This window comes from Macrotis lagotis, chromosome X, assembly GCF_037893015.1.
Source record: "Macrotis lagotis isolate mMagLag1 chromosome X, bilby.v1.9.chrom.fasta, whole genome shotgun sequence".
NCBI classification, from domain to species: Eukaryota; Metazoa; Chordata; class Mammalia; order Peramelemorphia; family Peramelidae; genus Macrotis; species Macrotis lagotis.
This window is the reverse complement of record NC_133666.1, coordinates 97,577,199-97,602,195: the sequence shown is the minus strand read 5'-3', so window position 1 is coordinate 97,602,195 and position 24,997 is coordinate 97,577,199. Positions and strand designations below refer to the sequence as shown.

Below are 24,997 nucleotides of genomic sequence, written 5' to 3'. Positions count from 1 at the left end.
GTCCTTTCTGGTCATATTGGCCAGTCTGAAAGGTGTGAGGTGGTACCTCAGAGATTCTTTAATTTGCATTTCTCTAATAAGTAATGAAAATCTCATCTTTTAATAGTTGACTTTCATTTTATGGTACCAGCTCATGGGATCCTAGCCATCCTATTTTTGAACTCCTTAAAATACTCTTAATGTCTAATGAACATGTAGCAAGGATAAATAGGGTCTGGGAACTGTGAGCCTCAATATTAGGTTACCTCCAAGTTTGTTATTTAACATTTCTATATTTAATCTTGTCTTGAGCTTCAGGTTAATCCAGAAGTATGTTTGGATATTATCTTATTAATGTAATTTAACCTCTTTCCCATATAATGAATTAGCTCAAAAATCTCCTTTCCCTATAGTAATTTCTCATATTCCTTTGTCTATTAAATTCTTTAACCTCTTTGGATCAAGTATTTAAATTTCTGAATATAAAATTGTATAAATAATTTAATACTGAAACAGACATAGATAAGACAATATATTAATTATGTGAAATATCATAGCCAGGATAACCACATACTCTTCACAATAAGAATAAATGCCTTTGCTTCAGCAATTACAATTCCATCTTAAGGTAATATTTAAACCTTTTAAGGATCCTCTTCAGTATCTCCTCAATCAAAGAATTAAATTCAGAACTTCAAGAAATATCATTTTAGTCTTTTTTTCTTTTGTTCTCTCTTCTGCTTTCACTGATAATAGTTACTCTAAAATATTCTGCAACCAGCCAGTTTTTCACAGATGTTTCATAAATTTTCCATTATGGTATATCTTCTTAATATAATGGTTGAAATTTCTAACAGGAAAGAAATTTCTCATCTTCCTCTCTCCTATATATTTTATCTTAGAGATCCTGTAATCAAGGGTTAAATGCATACACACTCTTCCTTACTCTTTAGGGAAAACCATCTCATAGAATACCAGTTAAAACTATCCTCAAGGGGCAGCTAGGTGGTGCAGTAGATAGAACACTGGCCCTGGAGTCAGGAGGACCTGAGTTCAAATCCAGATTCAGACATTTAATAATGACCTAGCTGTGTGACCTTGGGCAAGTCACTTAACACCACTGTCTTGCAAAAACCAAAAAAAAATTTCTTACCATTCCATTTGGTTATTAAAGATACAGTAACAGTATCTATGATCTCTAAGGATCTCTAAGGGATAGTCTAATAAAACAGGTGTTATACATAAGATTCCTACCTTTCTCCTCCTGATCTATTGTGAACTCTGAGACAGTATGGCCATTATTTCCTAAGGTTCCCATTATTTACATCTTACTGACCATTTTCTCATTAATAGTCAGAATAAGGTTTTCAAAAGGTTCCCCTTATTGCTTCCTCTACTTCCTAAAAATGAAGTTATCAGCAAAGCAAGACTTAATTACAGCAAATATTTACTCATTAGAAGTCCTCTATTACAAGATTTTTGCTTCCATACTAGCTTGTGACCTGGAGCAGGAGCTTTACATCTATTTCCTCCATTTACCAGAGCAGTTTGTAGTATCTTCTTATTACTATTCCTCCTTGGATCCTCAAATAAATGCTTTCCAAGGTTCTTTCCCCCTCAGTTTCATGAACTTCTGTATAAGTGAATATTTTCTTAATAGGTTTTAATTCTTTTATCTCTAAAATCAGTGGGTCAATAATTCACTAGATATCCTTCATGTGTTTGTAACACTTTTTCTTTCCTCATGTCCTGCTCCTAAATTCTCTAGATTCCTTCAAAGTTTGGTTAACTATACCTTTGCAAGTAGCCTTTCTCAGTCCTTGATCTAAGTGCCTCCCCTCCCAGAATATCTTCAATTTATCCTACATATCTTTTGTTTATACATAAGCTGATAGCATCTTGTCTCCCCTGTTAGACTGTGAATTCCTGGAAAGCAAGAACTGGCTTTTTCCTTTTTATCTCCAGTGCTTAGCATAACACCTTTCTTTGTTTCTCCGGCACTTAGTTCAGTGCTTGACTATAGTAAGTACTTAATAAATACTTCTTGACTAAATAGAGGCAACATAATTATAGTTAGTATTTGTACAGTGCTGTCACATTTCATCTTCATTGTTATAAATGAATGAAAAGAAAAACTTGATAGAGTGAGAGAAAATTGTACATTTTATTCATGAGCCTTGCAAGATACACCTTACAAGGTATGGGTACTTCACCTAGGTGTGAAGCACGAATTAGTCTTCAAAGTCAGGTAATTTATGGTCTTCAGAAACTCTTTCCCCTCCCTCTCAGTTGTTCATAGGCTCTCAGAGTTTGAGTTACAATCTAAGAGGTCCACCTGTTCCATGACATGCCCCTAATTTGATCCTCCCCCCACATCATACAGCACATGATATGCTAATAAACCCTAATTGTCACAGGGGGTGTGTGGGTTAATATTCAATTATCTAATTGTGCAAACTCAGTTGCATTAGGTCAAGATCTCTAGGTCACTCTTGGCAGGTTGAGAACCGATTTGGGGTTTGCTATCCCTGGTTTGGGATTAGGAAAACTCTTCCAGTCTTGTGATTGGTTGGGCCATTTCCCCCTTTGTAATGGATTCCCTAAGGGCTCTCCTCCACACCCTATGAAGACTAACACCCTATATTCCATTCCTCACATCCATAATCCTGAGATTTAGTTTCTGTTATCCTCATTTAAGAGAAGAGGATAGTGAGGCAGAAAGAAGTCGTGACTCAGGTCACAGCTTGGTGTCTGAGGCTGAATTGAACTCTGATCTTTCTGACTCCATGTTCTAACTTTGTCACTGAACTGCCTCACCACATGACAAGAATGTCAACATAATGTGACAACTGAATTTGAGTTAGGAAGACCTGCATTTGAATTCCTATTTGTTTAACTGTGGGACTAGTAAAAGGTCATTTATCTTCTCCGAGTCTTTGTTACATCATTTATAAAATAGAATTGCTGTCAAACTTAAAAAGAATTAAGTAAAATGTTTAGCAAATCTTAAATACTCTTTGGGAGTGAGAGTGTGAGTGTGAGTGGGGAGGGGGCATAGGGTTATATCAAGGGGTATTAAACACACACACACACACACACACACACACACACACACACACACACACTCTTCCTAACTCCATAGGGAGAACCACCTCATAGAATGGCAGTTATAACTACAACTCATGCTCCCTGGTTTGGGGTCAATGCATTAAATACCCTGTATATTGTTTCTATCATTCTTCCTTGTCATTGTCTCTAGCAAATCACTGAGTCTACCACTTTTCTTTTTCCTATGTTCTCTATAGTATCTAATCAAGCAATTGTATGTACTTTAAATCATCCTCCTTCATTTTCAGTTTTAAGTCATTAAAAAAAATCATCCTCCTGAAAAATAAATACATTCTTCTTTGCCCTCATAAGGTATGTTTCTACATGGCAAAAGACCAAGAAGTAGCTCATTGCTGAAGTTTAAAAGGGGCTTTGGTGGGGAAGTCCCTCAGCTAAACCATATTTTATCCTACTAAGCAATATACCATCTACATAGATTTTTTTGAAGAATGTTATTTCCTTAATGATTTTAGATTTTCTATGACAAGAAACAATTCCTTTAAAAAACTGTGGGTCCCCATATATAAATAACATAAAATTTATTTATAATGTTATAAATGAATGAAAAGAAAAACCTGCTAGAGTGAGAGAAAATTGTACTTTTTATTCATGAACCTTGCAAAATACACCTTACAAGGTATGGATACCTCACCTGGGCATGAGGCAAGAAGTGGTCTTGGAACATTAGGTAATTTATGGTCTTCAGAAACTCTTTCCCCTCCCTCTTGGATTTTCATAGACTCTCAGAGTTTGAGTTACAATCTAAGAGGTCCACCCATTCCATAAAATGCCCCTAATATGATCCTCCCATCATATGACACATGATATGCTAATGAACCTCAAACATCACGGGGAGTGTGTGGGTTAATATTCAATTATCTAATTGTGTAAACTCAGTTGCATTAGGTTAAGATCTCTAGTTCACTCTTGACCAGTTGAGAACCAGTTTGGGGTTTGCTATCCCTGGAATGGGATTAGGAAAACTCTCCTAGTCTTGTGATTGGCTGGACCATTCCCCCTTTGTAATAGATTCCCTAAGGGCTCCTTTTTCCTCACAATGAGGTAGAAACAATACCTTGGATTTATATAGTAATTTCCTTTTTAGATGTCCAAGTACTTTCATTAATATGTTCTTTAAAAAAACCCCAAAGTTTCTGTAGCAGTTCTTCAAGAGAAACCCTCCTTTTAAATAGAAAGAAAAACCAAGATGGAAGAGTGTGATTTACCTTTGGACCAGGAGTCAGAAAATCTGAGTTCTAACTTGAGCTCTCTCACCAACTGTGGGACTTGATTTTCTCACCTGTAAAATGAGAAAGCTGGTTTAAATTGAAATCTTTTTCACTTGGAGTCCCTGTAGAGTAGGACCTTTCTACTCAACAGTATTCCACTCAAATGTAGAGTAACTCTTTGCTTTGAAGTACAATATCAATGTTTGTGAAATTCCTGTATAGAAAGGGGCCTTGAGGAATTCCTTATAAATACAAATTTGGCCGGGTGCCTTTGGGTCTGAAAACAATAATAAGACTCAAGTACTTGACCTGGGGGATCCAGGATATACCATAAAATTGTTTGAAGAATCACAAAGCACCCTCATCAGCCTAATTATCTTGTATCTGTTAAATTCCAGGACTGCCTCCCCCTTCCTCAGGTGTGGCTGGAACAATAAGATAGTAAATTCCTTGGGAATTCCATGACTCCTCTCCCATCTCAGGAAACAAAGACCCTTTCTGTTTATAGGAAACCCATATTTACATATGATAAGACAATCTTTGCTTCCTAGGTAGGAACCTGCTCTCAGTATTCCCCCCCAAAGACTATAAAAACCCTATCCCCTAAACACTCAGGTACTGATTTGGGTATTCCATCCCCAGACAGTCCCCAGGAATAAAGATCTCCACACTTATCAAACTCTGGTCTCCATCTCCCGCTTTGGGTTCAACAGCTTAGCTCCATGGAACGTCTTTCAAAGGAAGGTGGCAAAAAGATGCAGTGTACCTAGATTATGTTTTATCAAATACAGAAGCTTTTCTCATCTACTGTAGCAAGCATAAAATTTGAAGGGTCATCAGACAGGAAAAGATGCTGATCTTTGAATCAAGAATTTATTTAAGTTGATTAATATACTGCAACAGTTCACTGTAGCCCAGTGCTTTCCCCAAGTAGAACTTCCATAAAAAAGCACATTGTGTAGTCACAATGGGACCCATTTCAAAGTGCTAATCTGCAGTCTTTGTATCTATTCACAGAGCAGATGAAATTTCAAATCTTGTAATTCAGAAGCAGCCAAGTCCAAAACACTAAAAAAAAACAAAACCTAATTATATTTCTTTTGTGGATCTTGGATATGGCCTGGTGCCTATTCCTATCCTTGGGTTGTTGAGTGTATATATAGTATACTGATCCCATCCCTCTATAACAGTAAAAGGCAACTAGGTATTTCAGTGGATAGAATGCCTTACCTGGAATCAAGTCATTTTTCTGAGTTAAATCTGGCCTCAGATACTAACTACCCTGTGTAATTCTGTTCACCCTGTTTGACTCAGTTTCTTCATTTGTAAAGTGAATTGGACTATGAAATAGAAAATCACTCCCAGTATTTTTACCAAGAAATCCCCACATGGGGTCACTGAAACACTGAATAACAACAAAATACTCAAACAACAAAATATATATACATACACACATTCTTCTTTGCCCTCATAAGGTATGTTTCTATATGGCAAAAGACCAAGAAGTAGTTCATTGCTGAAGTTTAAAAGGGGCTTTGGGGAAAAAGTCCCTCACCTAAAGCTTATTTTATCCATATATGTGTGTGTGTGTGTGTGTATATATGTGTGTGTGTGTGTGTGTGTGTGTGTGTGTGTGTGTATGTATATATCCAACACAGTAGAATATGAGTCCTTTTAAGGTCAAAAAATGCTAATACAAATGATATTTTTATCAGTAGTACCCACCAGAGAATTCTAAATTAAAAAATATTTAGTCAAGATCTTTGATTTCATTAGAAATCTTTATCAAGGTAGTTTAGCAATTATTCTAAGACTTTTTATCTTGGAGAGTTGCATGATGAAACAAAAGGTTAAGTGACTTGTTCAGAATTATTTGCAGGATGTATCAAAGGTGAGACTTGAACCTATATCTTCCTAAATCCAAGGCTATATCTCTAATCCATATATCATGCTACCTGGTACATGATAAAGAACTTAAGAAAAGTTTGTTCAGTAGTAATATTTTATGGAAAGCTTGTTCTATGTCATTTTATTACCAACAACATCATGTGGAGCTGCTTGCCAGCCTCTCAAGTTATCTTAGATATTATGACAACATAAGGTAAATTCCTTACTCTTTGTTTTCCCAATTCATTCTTTATATTCCCAATGCTTTGTACATAATTGGAACTTAATAGGTACTTGTATGCCAAAAAAGGCTTAAGTAGATAAATTATCATATCCAAGAAGGATTATTGGTCAGTTTCTTCCCTTTTAATTTACAGGTATATATGTGAGAGATACTGAGTTTTTACTTAACACACATCGTAGGAAAAAAGTACAGGTTGGGGAGGTCGCGAAAAAAGGGAGGAAGAGGAGAAAGATCAGAGCTCCACCTTGAGTACAACAAAAAGGACTCACAGGAAGAGTACCATGTTCTGGTCAGCACTGCAGTGCTTTCACAGAGCAGAGGAGGCACTTCCCCCTCCCCCAATGGAATGGGTATTGATATCCTCAGTTTGCTTGGTCCCCCTTTTCCTTCAGCATGTTGCTATGGTGACATTCGTCAGGGTTGATTTACTGGTTCTGGTAACCATCTAATTCATTTTTGTTTTATTCAGGCTTATGTGTATATTCGGGTTTCTATAGCAGCAGGAGAAGGGAGTGGAAGGTGGTTTCATTTTATGGTTTCATTACCCAACTAGTAACCTATATATCTTGGGGAAGATTTTTTTTTTAACATAGAGGCAAGTTTGTTGTTCATTCTCATCTCTGCATTATACTGTCAACCTTGCATTTTCCTGTTAAATGGCTTACAAGAGCCATTATTTCCTATTCATAATCATATCAACATTATTAGTCTGCAGCTGAAAAAAATTAAAACAAGTATGGCTCAGCAAAAAGCTTAGGCTAGAAGAAACAATTTGTGGTTAGGGGTGTAATGTTCTATCCACCCCAACATGACTAGACTACTCTAAGAAATTTATTTGATCTGGAACCTGAAAAAAAAGGAGGGAAATGTATTTGATTAATAAAGAAGAAATAACATAGAAACAAAGGCTGAATTCTCAGAATTCAGCATCATGTTCTTTGAATAGGAGGGACTAGGATGAGAGAATGGGATTAATAAAGCAATAAGTTAAGAAGGCAAACCACAAAAATAAAAATGTTACCAAATGATGAGTCATGATTTCTTCTTTCCCTTTCACCTCTGTATTTCTCCCTATCACAGAGATACTGCTATTGCAGCATCACTCTAAGATATTGGTATAGAAGAAATTTAATAAAAAGGTTATTTTTTCAGTCAGTTTTTGGAGGCCATTAACTTTATCATCTCCTCATTCTTTTATTCCCCAGTGACACTCTCCAGTTCTATGACTGTATTATATCATACTTCAGCCAGGAGAATAGAACATAGTTTTCTAGGAGCAGAACCTTTATTTCAGGCCAAGTCAGACTTGGTGCAGTCTTTTACCTTCTCCCTGCTCCAGGTCAGTAGATATAATTTTATATGAGTCCCAGCATTGTTCATTACCAAAGCAGGCTTTTTTTGGTTGACACGAAATGATTTTTTTTCAGGCAATATGCAAAAGAAGCACAATCTCCTGGTGACACATTTCTTCTGTGGAAGAATTCTCCAGACACTCCTACATGTCTGCTTAATCTACCAGAAGAAATCAGCCATTTGGAGATGTGGAAGAGAAACTGTTAGACAATATTATTTCTCGTCTTGTTTTCATTTGCTTTGCCCTTTGCAACAGATAAAATTTCAGTAACATAGCTAGGATACAAGGTTGCTCCTTATTCACTCAAGGAAGGAGAGTGTGCTTCGGTTTGTCTTTTTTTTTTTTTGCAAGGCAATGGGGTTAAGTGACTTGCCCAAGGCCACACAGCTAGGTAATTATTAAGTGTCTGAGTCCGGATTTTTGAACCCAGGTGCTCCTGACTCCAGGGAGGGTGCTTTATCCACTGCTCCACCTAGCTGCCCCCCCCCCCCCCATTGTCTTTTGTTTTAATTTGTATCCCTAGAGCTTTAGAGACAGGTAGGAGACACCATCAATAGAGTTCGGGACTTGGAGTTAGGAAATTTAGCTTTAGACACTGAATGACCCTGGACAAATCACTTAAAATCTGTTTGCCTTAATTTCTTCCACTGTAAAATGAGGATAATGAAAGGATATTAAATGAGATAGGGCTAAATTAGGATTAAATTAAATGTGAGAAGGATTAAATGAGATAATTGTAAATTTGTAAAGTGCTTAACAATATATAATCCATCACAGGCACTTAATAAATACTTATTGACTGATTGATTTTAACTGTAGAACATTACTTTCTGATTTACTTCTTCAGTCTAATTTTATTCTCAAGACCATCTTTCTTAAGTAAAAGCTATGAAGCTATGTTTCATTCCTCCCATAATACTTCGATACTCAAAAGGCACACTATTATTTCATTAATTTTCTCATAAAGATCCATATTTCCTTTCAACTCCACATATTCTCTCCAAACTATTTCTGGTTCAGGTGCTATCTGGTTCAGCTCTCCACTACTCTTTTCCCCAAGGCTTCCTTGCCTACCTAGCAATGGATATATATGCAAAATTCTCCTCCTTGCCATTTCCTTTTACATTATCACAATCAAACCCATCAAAAGCTTTCTATTGCACTTTCTTTCAATCTCAAAATAGTATTTGTGAAAATACTTGTAGCACAATGCCTGGAACTTAATTGGTGCTTAATATATGCTCATTCCCTTCCCCATCTTCCCTCTTTCTTTACCCTTTAATTACAAGACTAGCTCAAGCCCACTTTTGTCTGCTCTCAAACCCTCTACAATTATCCCTGTCAAGAAAATCTGCTAATACTTTCTTGTTCCCATTCCAGAATATGTACCATCTTCTATTATCTTCTATGCCAGGATTAGCTTCCAAATCCACTTTTTTTTTTTAGATTTTTCAAGGCAATGGGTTTAAGTGGCTTGCCCAAGGCCACAGGGCTAGGTAATTATTAAGTGTCCAAGGCCAGTGCTCTATCCACTGCACCACCTAGCCGCTCTTCAAATCTGCTTCTTAATGAACCTCTTAAAATTTCTGTAATCCTTTCCAATTCTAAATCTAATGATTCTATGATTTCATTTTAGATAGGAAAACTTGGGGCGTACCTGAGTTCAAATCTGACCTCAGTCACTTAATAATTACCTAGCTGTGTGGCCTTGGGCAAGTCACTTAACCCCATTGCCTTGCAAAAAAACCCCTAAAAAACCCTAGATAGGAAAATTTACTCACATTAAGAATCTCAACACCTTCTATGTAATTTAAAAATAAAAACAGTATTGATAATCTGGTGTGACATCCCCAACTATCAAAGGAATGATTTGGAATACCTAGAATAAATTTTCTGGATGAGATGGAGATGTTTAATTTACTTTTGATTGTCTAAAGGACTATTTCTTAAAGAGATGGTGTTGCTTTTCCATTATCCTAAGGAAGTATCATGTAAGGAGAGATGAAGGTGCGGTGCAGGGGTGAATTTGACACCCAGGTGGGGGATCCCCCAAGGTTCTGGGGTTTGAGCAGTCAATGTAGCTAAGTCACTGTTGCTGTTGATACCTACTTTGGTCAAGAGAGCAACTAAGTGTCTTGTCTGGTTAAATTTGATTGGTTGTTATTGAACTTTCTATCAAGAGAAGTGATAGAAGATGGTTGTTTTTCTGTCCTCTTCCCACATTCTCATTCCTTTCATGTCTGGGAGAGCATTTTAAAATCTACTTTAATATTTGTTTACATTTTTATTCATTTAGTGTTGAAAACTGGCATAAGATGAAATTATAGCTGACCATAGCATTTCTGATTTGTATGTGCTTAATTAATGAATATGGCATGTGAGAAACAGGGGAAAGTGATTTGCATGTTACATTCACTGAGAGAATACAAGAAAAAATAGACTGGAAATTTCTGGGAATTTTATGGTTAGGGACAATGAAGCTAAACAAAAGAGAATCTTATTGATTTATATTTCACAACTTCCTAAAATATGGTAAAATATGAATTTATTTTTCTGATAGGCAAAAAGACAAACCCAGCAGTTGTAGTTGTCTAGTAAGGGGGAGGAGCAAGCTGTAGTAGTAAACTATTTGTGCTTCCCCATTTTTCTACTCTAAGTATATTTAAGTAGATCCTTCTATAGAGTTGATTCAAGAGAGAGAGAGAGAGGCATGCCTGGTGGGAAAAGAAGGGGAGTATTAGGAAAAGACTAGAAATATTCAAATTCTAAAGGAAGGGGAATAGAGTAAAAGGGTTGAGAATCCTAATACTTCCTTTCTCTTAACAAACCAGCAGAATGTATTCACCTCATATAGATAATTCCTTTCAGAAACATACAGTAGTAGCTTTCCTTGAATACAGACTATACCAAATAGTGTAGGAACAAATTTAGAAGCTAATCAACAGTATACTATAATTATACACAAGCTTTGCTTCATATGTTCAACTAATCAGCCCTACTTACTATTTCTTCTATATTTCCTGTTGTGATTTCCTACCTCTTTCTTTTGATAGTTTGTATATTTTTTAGAAGTCAGAAACTTTAGACTTGTCCTTAATACCTTTATCTAAGGTAAATTATAGGTAAAATTTAAAAACAGAAAGGAGTAACTAAAAAACTATAGAATTAGTACATATATTAAAAACTGTGGTTTAAAATACTTGACACCTCTGAATAGTCAGGTTTAAAGAACTGGAGGACATTCATATATATATATATATATATACACATAAACATATACAGTAAATTCATGTACAATCAGCAGATTCCCAGATTGTCAGTGTCTTGAAAAAAGTTAGAATTTATTTGACCATGGCAAATCCTGGGAGGCAGGGAGGATAGAAAAGGGCAAAAAGAAGCAAATACTTCATGGGGGAGTGAGAAGGCAATGAAGGAGGTAGTTTAGTTCAGGCCCTTATTACCACTTGCCTAGACTGTTGAAATAGGCTCCTCACAGGTATTTCTGACTATATTCTGTTTTTCTACCAATCTGTCTGTTATATTGTTGCCAGAATGTTTTTTTATGTGAAATCTAATCATGCCATTCTTGCGCTCAAAACTCTTCTGCTTAGCATCTGAGAAATTTCATTATCTGGTATTATTTTGCTTTTTTAGACTTATCTCATATCATATTCCTTTTATTTACACAGTCTCCTGTTGGGAGCCAAGGTCTCTAAGCTGCTTGACACAGTCGCAGCAAGAAGACTCAAGGCGGCCACACCACCTGATGGAACAACATTTCCTTCATATATATGGATTCCATGTATACCTATATTTGTAGGACTAATATTGATTGTAAAACTTACCCATCCTAATAGTGAAATGACTATAAATGAAGGATTCCAAGGAAATTTCTTGAATAAAACAGATTGTAAACTCTGTCTGAATTTAACAGGACTGCCTCCCCCAGAGGCATACAAAAGGTTCCAACATTATGAAATCTTTGGAAAATACAACACTGGGAATTTCAAGGAGACATCAGAATATATATACAGGGAAAACAGATACAAGATGTTAGGTAGAATTCCTGGGAAATCAACAGCTTTGCCCCCCCTTATCATTCATAGGAATGTATGATATAGATGGTGAAAGAATAATTAGTATAGGTGACTGATATGTGAACTTAACAGCCTTAGTTTATTGGGAAAGAATAAAAAATTCACAGAAACTATGGATTCTATCAACAAGGGCTGAAAGGAAATTGGTTATTAAAGGAGTCAACGGATGGGTGGACAAACATAACTACCCTCACTATAGGTTGTCAAGGGAGCTTGTCAAAAAACATTACATACACAGAAACATAAAAAGCATTCCATTAAATTAATTTCTTAATTAATAACTTTAAATGAATTGATTAATTAATAATTTTACAATGCAGCAACAAACTAGGTAACAGATAGGTTGAGGTCATCACAGTCTGAGCAGGGATAAAAAAATTAACTACATGATTGATAATGAAATTTGCAACCACATGATAATGAAACTTGTAACCACATGATAATGAAAATTGTAAACTTTTGTAACCAAGGAAATGATTTTGGCTTGCTTGTTTGATGCTTATATGATTCTGAGACTATAAAAATAAATCTGAGCCCCTGACAGTCAGTCAACCTGCTCCTGCCTTCAAACCCTTACATTGACTCAATTCCTTTCACTGACTCTGTCCCTCCTGTCAGGTTCCAGAGACCCCTCAGAGGCTGGACCCCCGCAGTATCCATTCTAGCCAATCAGTCAATATGTATTGAGTACCTATCATGTGATAATTAACCATGCAAAGTGCTGGGGATACCACAGAAAGCAAAAGGTGATTTCTGCTCTCAAGAAGCTCACAGTCTAATGGGCAAGAGAATATGCAAATATATATTAGCAAGATATTTTTGTTATTCAGTCATTTTCTTTTTTTAATTTCTTTTTTATTTCTTTACATATTACTAAAATATTTTTCTTTTAAGAGTAAGCAAAATCCCTCCTCCCCCCATCACAAAACTAAAGAAACCTCATGAAAAATAAAGTGAAAGAAAAAGAAAAAAAATGTGCCTCAGTCTTTGTTCTGATACCATCAGCTCTGTCTCTGGGGTGGATGGTATTCTTTATCATAAGTCCATCAGAGAAGTTACATTCCATATTTTTCCACAGTTCTATTCCTGATTGTAATTCCCTCCATCCATTCCTCCCCACCATCATTTATTATATTTTTTCTCTACTGTCACTCTGTCTCTCTTCAAAAATGTGCTGTGGGGCAGGCAAGTGGCACAGTGGACAGTACCAGCTCTGGGGCCAGGAGGCCCCAACCCTGCATCCCACACCAGAGACCATGCAACCACCCAGCCCCTTGGTCCCATACAGGCCACCCAATCCCACCACCTTACAAAAAGTAAAAAAAGAAAATTGTTATATTAGACTATCTTCTCCCATGATCTACCCTCTACTCTATCACTTACATCTCCCTCCCCTCCCCCATCCCCTTTCTCTTCTTTTTCTTCTAGATGTCTATATCCTATTGAGAATGTATGCTGTTTTCTCTCTGAGCCATTTCTGATGAGAATGAAGACTCTCTCACTTCCCCTCATCTTCCCCCTTTCATACCATTGCAAAAGTTATTTCTTGACTCTTTTACATGAAATATCTTAGCCTCTTCTACCTCTCCTTTCTCTTTCTCCCAGTACCTTTCCTTTCCATCCATCAACAACATTTTTGCAATCTATTATACCTTAAAATTCATTTCTCTCCTGTACCTTGTCTAAATAAGTAGACTTGCAAACACAAATAGGATCATTTGAGTTTTTCTACTTGAAATTTTACTCTGGAAAGGCACTCAGGCCGGGGTTCCACAATGCAAGGAATCTGACAACACCCATATTTGAGGGAGGGAAGTCTGGGCAGTGGCAGAAGGGGAAGGAACTAAAGAATAAGGAGTAATCAATCAACTGACAAGCATTTATTAAATGCTTATGTACCAGGCACTGTGCTATTTTGATGGAGATACAAAGAAAATTAAAAATAGTGCCTTTCTCAATGAGTTAACAGTCTAATGTGGCAAACAACATGCAAATAACTATCTCAGTCCAAGAGCAAATGGGAAGTTATTTCAAAGATGAGGGCACTAAAAACAGAACAGAGAGAGGATGCAAAAACTTGGATTTGAATTGAGTCTTGAAGGAAGGCAGATAAAGGGTGGAAGTGAAGAAAGAAAGCATTCTAGGCATTAGGCACAGCAAATATAAAGTCATGGAGCTAGGAAATGGAATGTTTTGCTCAAGACACATCAGTCAGGTTAATCAGGTATAGCTGAATCATACAATTCATATAAGGTAGAGAAGTAGAAGATGATTAGAAATATAGAAAGGCACCAGGTGGTAAAGGGCTTTCAAAGTCATACAGGATTTTATATTTGGGGAACTGCTGGAGTTTATTAGGGGGATGACATGATCAGACTTGTGATTGCTGGCAACTTAATGGATGGTGGATTGGGTTGGGGAGAGACTTAGGGTAAAGAGACCACATAGAAAGTTATTATATGAATCTATACAAGAAATTAGTAGGGCCTGTGATAGGGTTGTGGCTGTGTGAATGGGGAAAGATTTTGTGAAAGTTTTAGAAATGGCAAGATTTGGCAATGGATTTGATATGTGAAGTGAATGAGAGTGACTAGTTGAGAATGACATCAAAACTGAGAGTTTAGGTGCTGAGAAGGATGGGAGTACCCTCAAAAGTAATGGGAAAACTTGGGAGAGGAAATGGTTGAGAAGACAATAACTTCTGAATTGGACACAAGGAGTTTGAGATGCCTTTGCAACAACCAGTTCTAAATATCCAAGAGACATTTGATAAGGTGTGATTGGAATTCAGGAAAGAGACCAGGGGAAGGGGAGAGGGAAAATGGTCTCTCAGTTCAGAAGTAGTTATAATAATTAGTTATTTGGATTTCATGCACTTCACCACCAGAATCTATCAATTTGTTTTTCATATAAAATAGAAATGTGATAAACCTGTTGAAAACAATAGTGGACAATATTTCAAGGGTTTTGTTCATTGTAGTACATTATAATCAAATAATATGAATTAAATTTATTTGTGTAAGTGATATAATTATGCCGTACAAATTTTTAAAATAAAATTTTTTTGAAGTCTTTTTTTAATATTGTCATACAGAATCATCTTCCATTGCTTACTCACTCATGGCTTAGGCATAGCTTAGAGTTAGTTAGTTGTCATTGTTAGTTGTCCTTCATTCTCAAGAAAGACCATGACATCAGGGAAAGGTGCCATGACAAGACTTAGAATTGAATCTGAGTAAGGAGATGCTGGGCTAAATCACCAACTTCACTTTCTTCTTTGGAGTCATCTGGGTCCAGTAGCTTGGTATACATCAGGTTGACAGGAGATTAGTTAGTGGTCTGGATTCATATGGTTAACTCTTTCTCTGTTACTGGTAAGTTTACAAAAATTTTAATAAATTTAAATTCAATGAGGCTTTCATTTAGTTCCACATCCACTCAACAAAAAGCTAAGCATTTGGTCTCAGGTTTGAACTTTATTCTGCCCTGTCCTCTTTGTTTTTTTGTGTACCACAAACCATCCATTGACTATCTTTTTTTTGTAGTTTCTCGATTTAAGAATAAAGACATATATACAATTAGAAGCAGTTAGGATCAATCATTTTTATGAGTAAGTTTGCTTTAAATTAGTAACAAAACCAATAATTATTAGCAGAATTAAGAATAGAAAAACTTCAAAGGCAGAGCCAAGATGGCAGCATGAGAACAGTCTTTCTTAGGAGCTCTCTCCAAAATATTTCAAAAACCTTAAAATTATGACACTAAATAAATTAACTCACAGAAAGATACAATGAGGCAATTCTCCAGTCCAAGATAACCTGGAAGATTGTGGGAAGTCTCTGTTCTATGAAGGGCGTGGCAGCACAGCTAGGATCACTGCCTGAGAGAAGAAGCTCCAGCCTTCTGGGAACAGCCTATGGGGTGCCTGGGTCCCTGGAAGCATTGGCTCCTGGCAATAGAAGCAATTTCCTGACCTGTCAACCCAGGGAACACAAAGCACAACTTGGAAGATCAAGAGGAGAAACCTTTGCCAGAGTGAGCAGAAAGCACAAGCCAACTTGGTCCTCAATGCAGCCCAGATCCCAGGAAACTGAAGTAGGTCCACAGAACTGCCCAGCAGGAGCCTCCTGGCAGCTGCTTCCAGAGTTCTCAGCCCATAGAAGGTAAGGGGATAGGAGAAGATTGTTGAAGTCTCTCCTATGTCCCTGGGTTAGGACTTTGGGGCTTTGTCCACATTCAGACTCTGGTCTCAATCTGGGCCCCCCCATTGCCATAGAGCAGAGACCCTCCTCACAGCTCCAAGGCAGAGGGATGAACTTATGGTCATCCACAAACCAAAACACAGGCCAGGAGAGCAGTCAGAGTCTCTCATAAGAACTTGAAGGAACTAAGGTCCTTGTGGAGGTATCCCAATAATAATCAAGAACTCAGGAAGCACCCTAAAACCAGGGCACAGCCTGGGGAAATGATTAAACAGGCTGAACATAGACAATGACTTTGGTCTCATGGAGGATCAAAACACACACTCAGAAGATGAAAAAGTCCAAGCTTCTGTATCCAAAGCCTCCAAGAAAAAATAGGAGTTGGTCTTAGGCTATGGCAGAGCTCAAAAAAGATTTTGAAAATCAAGTAAGGGAGGAGAGGAAAAATTTGGAAGAGAAATGAGAAAGATTCAGGAAAAACATGAAAATAAAGTCAGCAGCTTAGTCAAGGAGATCCAAAAAACATGCTGAAGAAAACATTTTAAAAACCAGTTTAGATCAAATGGAAAAAGCAGACCCAAAAGTTTAATGAGGAGAAGAATGCCTTAAAAAGCAGAATTAGCCAGATGGAAAAGGACATAAGAAAGCTATTTGAAGAAAGTAACTCCTTCAAATGTAGAATGAAGCCAAAGAAAGCTGATGACTTTGTGAGGAATCAAGAAACATAATTCAATACCAAAAGAATGAAAACCTAGAAGAAAAATGTGAAGTATCTCATTGAAAAAACAATTGATGGGGCAGCTAGGTGGCGTAGTGGATAAAGCACTGGCCCTGAAGTCAGGAGTACCTGGGTTCAAATCTGGTCTCAGACACTTAATAATTACTTAGCTGTGTGGCCTTGGGCAAGCCACTTAACCCTGTTTGCCTTGCAAAAACCTAAAAAACCCAATTAATTTGGAAAATAGATACTGAACAGACAATTTAAAAATTATTGGGCTATCTGAAAGTCGTGATCAGGAAAAGAGCCATGACTCCCTATATAAAGTATCAGAGATTGCATATTTTTTCATATATAATTATCTCTGGCAAAATCAAAGAATCTCAGAATTTGAGAGTTATAAAAGACTTTTGTTTGACTCATACATGAAAGAAATGCTCACCACTTAAATGGTTATTTGCCCCCTGCTGAAAGAATTCGAAGGAGAGGGAACTCATCCTTTTCTTTTTGTTGTCTTTAACATTCTGAACTATAACTTTCCTGATGCTAGCTGACTGTTCCATGCTCTTATATTCATCCTGTGTTACCTGGTCTGACTTCCATTGTTTATACTTTTCTCTTTAAAATCTAATTTGGTTGGCAACTCCTCTGTGAATCCATATCAGCCTCTTCAGAAAGATCTCGTTTCTCCTTTTTCTCCTTTTTTCTTTATGTCTTCAGTCTGACTTCCCCCATGGAATTTTTGCCCATCAAATCCTCCTGCCTATCTTTCCTCTGTACTTTTATGTTATACTAAATTTAATTGCTATAAGCAAAATATAAGGATACTTTAGAGGAAAAACTAGGTTGATTTCTTTCTATTCATTATATTTCCTTAACAGAGCAGCTAGGTGGCACAGTGGATAGAATGCCAGACCTGAAATCAGGAAGACTTCAGACCCTAGCTGTGTGACCTTGGGCAAGTCACATAACTCTGCCTCAGTTTCTTCACCAGTAAAGTGAACTAGAGGAGATAGCAAACCCCTTGATATTGTTGCCAAGAAAACCTCAAATGGAGTCAAAGCATCAGACATGACTGAAAAAAATGACTGAACAACAAAAATTTCCTATTATATTCCTTCTCCCCTTCTTCCACCAAAAACATTTCTTTCCCAAAAAATGACTTGGTAAATCTATGGTGAGGGGTAAGTTTAGTGGTGGAGATTTTAAAGCCTTGCCCATCTTGGTTCCAAATATAAGGATTGTTTTCTTAGGCTCCTTTATTTCCTCAAATTGTCCACAATGATGACTAGGGTTCATAAAAGCTTTGCTTATACCTTGATGGACTTGCTTGTTCCATCAGTACAACAATCAGGGACAATTTTGGGCTGCCTGCAATGGAGAATACCATCTGTATCCAGATAAAGAGCCATGGAGTTTGAACAAAGTTCAAGGACTATTCCCTTTAATGTAGGAAAAAAACAGATATCTTATTGTCTGATCTTGTTATCTCTTATACTTTATTATTAATAAGAACATGAGTACAACAACACTTTCACTCTTTTTTTTATTTTAGGTTTTTGCAAGGCAAACGGGGTTAAGTGACTTGCCCAAGACCACACAGCTAGGTAATTATTAAGTGTCTGAGGCCAGATTTGAACCCAGGTACTCCTGACTCCAAGGCCAATGTTCTATCCACTGCACCACCTAGCCACCTTGACAATGTATTTCTCAATGGTGTTCCTCTTTTTTTTCTCTGTTTACTCATTTCCCCAGCCTGTGCCTGGTTTTGGGGTGCTTCCTGAGGTTTTGAGTATTATTGGGACCCCCCCCCCCCAAGGATCTCCTTGTGTGATGCTCTGTCTCTCTTCCTGGTCTATGAATGACCACAAGTGCACCCCTCTGCCATGGGGCTGAAGTGGGGGGCTCTGCTGTTCTATGGTGGGGTGCACTGTGATCAGGATCTGAATGTGTTCAGAGCCCCAGAGTCCTGTTCCAGGTACAGAGGACAGACCTCAGAAGTCTCTCTCCACTCCCCTCTCTAGGTTGAGCCCTCAAGGCTCAGTTGCCTGGGGGCTTCTGCTTACCAGCACCACCTGCTTCTGTTTCCTGGATCTGGGCTGCCATGGCCACACTGCTTGCTGAGAGCCCTGAGGGCTGGGCTTCACAGGCTTCTCTGGAAGAGGCCCCCTCACCCAGCTGATCTTCCAAGTTGTGCCTGGTGCTCCCCAGGATGTAGATCAGGAAACAGCCTCTGCTGCCATGAGCTGAGTCTCCCAGGCACCCTGGGGATGCCTCAGGGAGTTCCTTCACTCTGGCAGGCCACCCCTCTAACCCCGCGCTGCTGAATATTTTCATTATTTTCCAGGTTACCTTGGGCTGGAGAACTGCCTCACTGGATCCCTCTGTGGGTTCTGTCTCTTGAAAATTTAGAGTCGTTGTTTTATAAGTTTTGAAATATTATAGAAGTGCGCGCCCGCCCGCTGCCACGGCTGTCTGTCTGTCCTCCGCCCGCGGCTGTGTGCCCCGCGCCGTGTGCCCCGCGCCGTGTGCCCCGCGCCCTGCGCCCCGCGCCCCGCCAGGACCGCCTCCAAGCTGGTGCTGATCAGGCACGGAGAGAGCGCCTGGAACCTGGAGAACCGCTTCAGCGGCTGGTACGACGCGGACCTGAGCCCCGCCGGGCACGAGGAGGCCAAGCGCGGCGGCCAGGCGCTGCGAGATGCTGGTGATGAATTTGATATCTGCTTCACCTCTGTCCAGAAGAGAGCAATTCGTACCCTTTGGACAATACTAGATGCCATTGACCAGATGTGGTTGCCGGTTGTGAGGACTTGGCGCCTCAGTGAGCGGCCCTATGGGGGTCTGACAAGCAGAGACAGCGGCTAAGCATGGTGAGGCCCAGGTGAAGATCTAGCGGCGGTCTTTCGACATCCCTCCACCTCCAATGGAGCCTGACCACCCCTTCTACAGCAGCATCAGCAAGGACCGTCGCTATGCAGATCTTACTGAGGATCAGCTGCCCTCCTGGGAGAGCTTGAAAGACACCATTGCTCCGGCTCTACCCCTCTGGAATGAGGAAATCGTCCCTCAGATCAAGGAAGGAAAACGGATTCTGAATGCAGCCCATGGCAATCGTCTTCAAGGGATTGTCAAGCATCTTGACAGTCTGTCTGAAGAAGCAATCATGGAGCTGAATCTGCCCACTGGTATTCCCATTGTGTATGAGTTAGACAAGAATCTGAAACCCATCAAACCAATGCAGTTCCTTGGAGATGAAGAGACTGTTCGCAAAGCTATGGAGGCTGTGGCAGCCTAGGGCAAGGCCAAGAAGTGAAAGTAGGCTGTCAGTACAGCAGGAGCCAGGTCCTTCCCTTCTCACTTTCTCCACCACTCGTCTCTCCCCTGCCTCTTCCACACACTGACCATCGCTTTAGGGATCACAACACATAGCTGCAGGTGGGGGATCGATGGTTCCTTTTTTCATTTTCTTCCTCCCTATTTCAGACCAATTCTCTCTCTCCTGTTGCCCCTCCCTTCAACCACTTTAGTCAAAATGCCTCCTGGGTCGTTTGGCTCATTAAGGACCTGGTTAGGGATGGGGACCTAATAAGAAATGACCCATGTGGGGAGTTGAAAGAAGCAATTGTTACAGTTATTCCTATGAGCCAATTGTGCCAGTAGAGCAGCCCTCTCAGGCTGTTGTAGGAAGCTGCCTATAACCCAAGTGGTTATTTAACGAATCATTAAAGTCTTGTTTACCCTCCCTAATTCAAGAAAATTTAATCTGGGAGGTTGATCATGTCTTAATGTTTACTCGATGCATTTGCTTTCACAAAATGCCCTTTTCGGACTAGTTATTAGTGACTTTTGAAATCAAACTGTCCCACTTGGTCATCATCAGACATCTCAAGCAGCATCAGAGGAGAGTTCCTGGATTTCTAAGGGGTAAAGAAATACATTCCACTGTGTGTTTTGTAACTCCTGCTCTGTTCTGTGGAAGTGAAATGCCCCTAGATTATGTTGAAATATGTCTCGGTGTCCCATTGCCTTCCACCTCATGTCCAGCCACCTGGGTCTTCATTAGTTTTAACATTAACTGTACTAACCTCTTCTTCCCCTTTCCCCTTTTTGTTGTTCACTATAATAAAGGAGTGATGTGCAATAAAAAAAAAAGAAATATTATAGAGATAGTTTCTAAGAGAGGCTCTTCTTGGCCATCTTGGCTCCACCCCCACTCCACTCTAGAGTTCAAATCTGGCCTCAGACACTTGCTTCCTAGTTATGTGACCCTGGACAAGTCACTTCACTTATTTTGCCTTGGTTTCCTAATCTATAAAATGAGCTGGAGTACAAAATGTTAAACCACTCTAGTATCTTTGCCAAGAAAACCCCAAATGAGGTCAGGAAGATCTGACACAATTGAACAACTTTATTTTAGAAAAGTTGTTTAGACATGTCTTCCTCATTTTGAAGTTGTGAACTTGATGCTTTATAGTAGGGAATAAAACTTTTTATTCATTTTCATTTCATTAGATTCAATCAACAAACATTAAATAAACACTTAGTATATGCTGGGCCTTTGTTCAGTATGTTTAACTCTTCTTGATACCATCTGGGAATTTTTGGCAGAGATATTAGAGTGGTTTGCCATTTCCTTCACCTCATTTTACAGATGAAGGACCTGAGGCAAACAAGGATAAGTGACTTGCCCAGGGTCACACAGCTAGTAAGTATTTGAGGTTGAATTTGAACTTAGGTCTTCCTGACTCTAGGCTCAGCACTCTATCCACTACACTACCTAGTTCTAGTGATGAGTTCCTCAACATTCTGATCTGCCCTGAGTATCCTTGCTATATCTATCCTTGTTAAAACTTGAAATTCAAACTAAGACTTAATGACTGACTCTGCTGCATCTGCCCCTATCCAGCACAGTCTTCTGACTGCTCTCTGCCGTAGCCTGCATAAGTCTGAGATCCTGGTCTGCTAAGGAACTTAATTACTTATCATCCACACCTGATCTGCCTGGAGCCTAGAAAAACCCTCTTTTAGAAGCACACTTATGACTTAATTATAAGTTCTAACTGCATCATTATGGTCAAATATTGGGGGGGGCAACTTTTGACATTCAGGGTCACCATAAACAGACTTAATTATCTGAGAACATTTTTTTTCTCTACTTTTGTTCTGCGATATATAAATGAGCATGTGTCAGTTTTCTCTTTGCTAGAGCATCTCTCCACTCTCAGCCCACTGTGCCAACACAGTAACTACTTGTCTGGGAGAGAGCTAATATCTCTTGAATTCTTTCTCAGAAATGCTACATCAAAACCTCATCACTGGAAAGATGGCAGAGCCTGAAGCCAGAAAAAAGATTCCTTTGGTTCCAGAGAATCTTCTGAAGAGGAGGAAAGCTTACCAAGCACTCAAAGCCACTCAGGCTAAGCAGGCACTTTTGGAAAAGAGGAAACAAAAGAAAGGGAGTCAGCTCAAATTCAGGCGGCTGGAATCATTTGTTCATGAATCCCATCGGATCGTCCGTGATGTAGCTCGTCTCAAACGTCTGGATTCGAAGCCTGGATGCTATGTGCTAAAGAATACACATCGTCTAGCCTTTGTGGTCCGTATGGAGAGGATTAATGGAGTGAGTACCCAGGTGACAAATACAATAGAGGAACTTCATCTGAAGAAAATGTATAGTGGTGTCTTTGTTAACATGACCCCAGTTTCCTTAAAGAAACTTCGAATTATAGAGCCTTATGTAGCTTGGGGATATCCTAACCTAAAATCTGTCCGTGAACTCATTCTGACACGAGGACAAGCCAGAATAAATAATAAGAAAGTCTCCCTAACAGATAATACTCTAATTGAGGAGCATCTAGGGAAATTTGGTATCATTTGTCTGGAAGATATCATTCATGAAATCTGCTCAGTGGGGGAGCATTTCTCTCAGGGTCCGAGGTTCCTGTGTCCTTTCCCATTGTCCGTGGCTCGCCATGCTGCCAAGAATAGAGTGGGCTTTCTCAAGGAAATGGGCAAACCTGGCTACCGAGGTGAAGGCATCAATCAACTCATTCGGCAGCTAAATTAGGCCTAGGATCTCAAAAGATTTATCTTTTCTGAGTACATGCCTAATATCTTCAAAGAAGATTTATTCTCTGCTGGAACTTTCTCCCAGAACTAATGAGATGGGAAGAAAAGAGTATCACCTATATAGAAGGAACTCACCCACCTTCCGTACTTTTCCTCAAGGAAGAAACCATATTGGTTTATCTAGGCAGCTTCATTTCATCTTGGATTAGTCTCATGATCAGTGAAAAGGAGTGACTTCATATTCTGGGATTGGAAGCTAGATGAAGCCCATCGTGGTGGCACCAGAGAACAGTCAATTGTTGGCCAAATGCAGTTCTCTATTCTGAGGTTTGAATGTTGTAAAATGCAAGACAATGGGATCTGATCTGAGGTTTGAAATGACTTTCAAAAATAATAGGCCATCTTGTCTGGGACTTTTGTGTTTTTAATGATACCTCTATAGGGTATGACCTAGTCTGGGTGGGCTTTCCATGCATCAGGATCACTCTGATGCTACCACTATACACCCGGTCCCATTCCTTCCTGACATTAAAGTAGAGCTGTTGACCATAGTCTGCTACTAATCCTTTCTGTGTCAATATGGATCATAATGCTTTTCATTATCCTATGTTTTGTGGTCTTTCCTTGCTCTTTACCATTTTCCCATAATCTAAGTAATTCTTAAAGCATCCAAAAGAAAGGAGTGGCTAGGTGGTGCAGTGGATAGAGCACCAGCCCGGGAGCCTTAGACACTTAATTACCTAGCTTTGTGCAGGCCACTTAATCCCATTGCCTTGCAAAAAAAACAACCTAAAAAAAAGAATAAGGTTACAAATAGCTAACATGTAGGTCACTTTAAAGTTTGTAAAACAGTGTACTTAATGTTCCAACATTTAAGCCTCGCAACAACCTTCTGGAATAAATGCTCCTTAAATCCTATTAGACAAGGAGAACTGTGGCTCAGAGAATTGAATTAACTTGCCCAGGATCACATGGCTAGGAAATGTCCAAGATGAAATTTAAACCCAGATCTTCCTGATTCCAAGTTCAACCATCCACAACCACACACAAGAGGTTAAGGTTTTAGCCAAGTTAGGAAGTATGCCCACCCTCCTGTGGGAGAAAAGATTTATTATGTTGAGCATTTTATAGCCATTGTCTTACTGAATCTTGTCTTGGGGATATAAGAATTCCCCCTTTTTTTTTTCTAGGCATCTTTACCTCTTGAATCTATCTTAATTTTTTTGATGCACTGCTTAAGATGCAGAGCAAGATACCTTGGGCATTTGAGAAAGATGAAAGAACAAAATTTACCTAGGCTGTCATTTAGTGATGAATGCATTGTTATTTCTCTGCAAGATCTGCCAGCACTTAACTTGCTTTTTTTTTTTCTTAGTGCAAGAAGCAGTCTTGAAATTTTGGAGACTTTTAAAAAGTCCCTTGAAAAATTGAGGGTTTTGCTAAATTTATGGCTGCTGAAGGTTGAAGTGGGGAAATGGCCAAGGACTCCCCTTTCCTAGGTAAAACAATTTTCTGGATAGTGTCCACTTAGTAACTAGAAATGTAAAAGGATGTCATTTGTACTACCAGTCCCTGAAATATTTGTATAAATTAAAAACTAATAAATTATTTCCATTTGTTTCAAAAAAAAACCTCATCACTAGGAATACAAATTCAATTAGAAAGGAAGGCTGTGATTGTGATAAAATATTGCTATGCTTTAAGAAATTATGAGCAGATTGATCTTATGTTTTTATTTATTTTTAATTTTTTTTGCAAGGCAATGGGGTTAAGTGACTTGCTCAGGGTCGCACAGCTCATTAAGTGTCTGAGGTGGAGCAAATTGATTTTAGGAAAACAGAAAGACTTGCATGAAATAATAAAGAATGAAATGAGAGGAACCAGGAAAATGTTGTATATAGTAACTAATATTGTTCAAAGAATAACTGTGACTGACTAATAATATGTGTAATATGTGTAATTACATATAATATATGTAATTCTATGTAATATGAATATTCAAATTAACTCCAAATGACCTATGAAGGTAGATGCTATCCATCTCCAAAGAAAGAACTGAAAAATAGAATTATGCATAATATGGTTTTTATATCACACACACATGCTATAG

The 24,997-nt window shown here is 38.6% G+C and overlaps 2 protein-coding genes and 1 pseudogene across 2 annotated transcripts in view; all 3 read left to right on the top strand.

The window, feature by feature from the left end:
• LOC141498776 (uncharacterized) overlaps positions 1–12,474 on the top strand; it is a 33,725-nt gene extending 21,251 nt beyond the window's left edge. The window contains exon 2 of the mRNA XM_074201891.1: positions 11,491–12,474. Within this exon, the coding sequence (XP_074057992.1) occupies positions 11,491–11,917 (427 nt within the window). The 3' untranslated portion in view covers positions 11,918–12,474. The remainder of the gene's footprint in view (positions 1–11,490) is intronic.
• A 6,935-nt stretch (positions 12,475–19,409) lies between these two features.
• Positions 19,410–20,414, top strand: LOC141501362 (phosphoglycerate mutase 1-like; annotated as a pseudogene).
• A 1,717-nt stretch (positions 20,415–22,131) lies between these two features.
• Positions 22,132–23,085, top strand: LOC141499832 (ribosomal protein uL30-like). Its single transcript, XM_074202597.1, has one exon. The coding sequence runs from the start codon at positions 22,142–22,144 to the stop codon at positions 22,883–22,885; it is 744 nt and encodes a 247-aa protein (XP_074058698.1). The 5' UTR covers positions 22,132–22,141; the 3' UTR covers positions 22,886–23,085.
• The last annotated feature ends 1,912 nt before the right edge of the window (positions 23,086–24,997 follow it).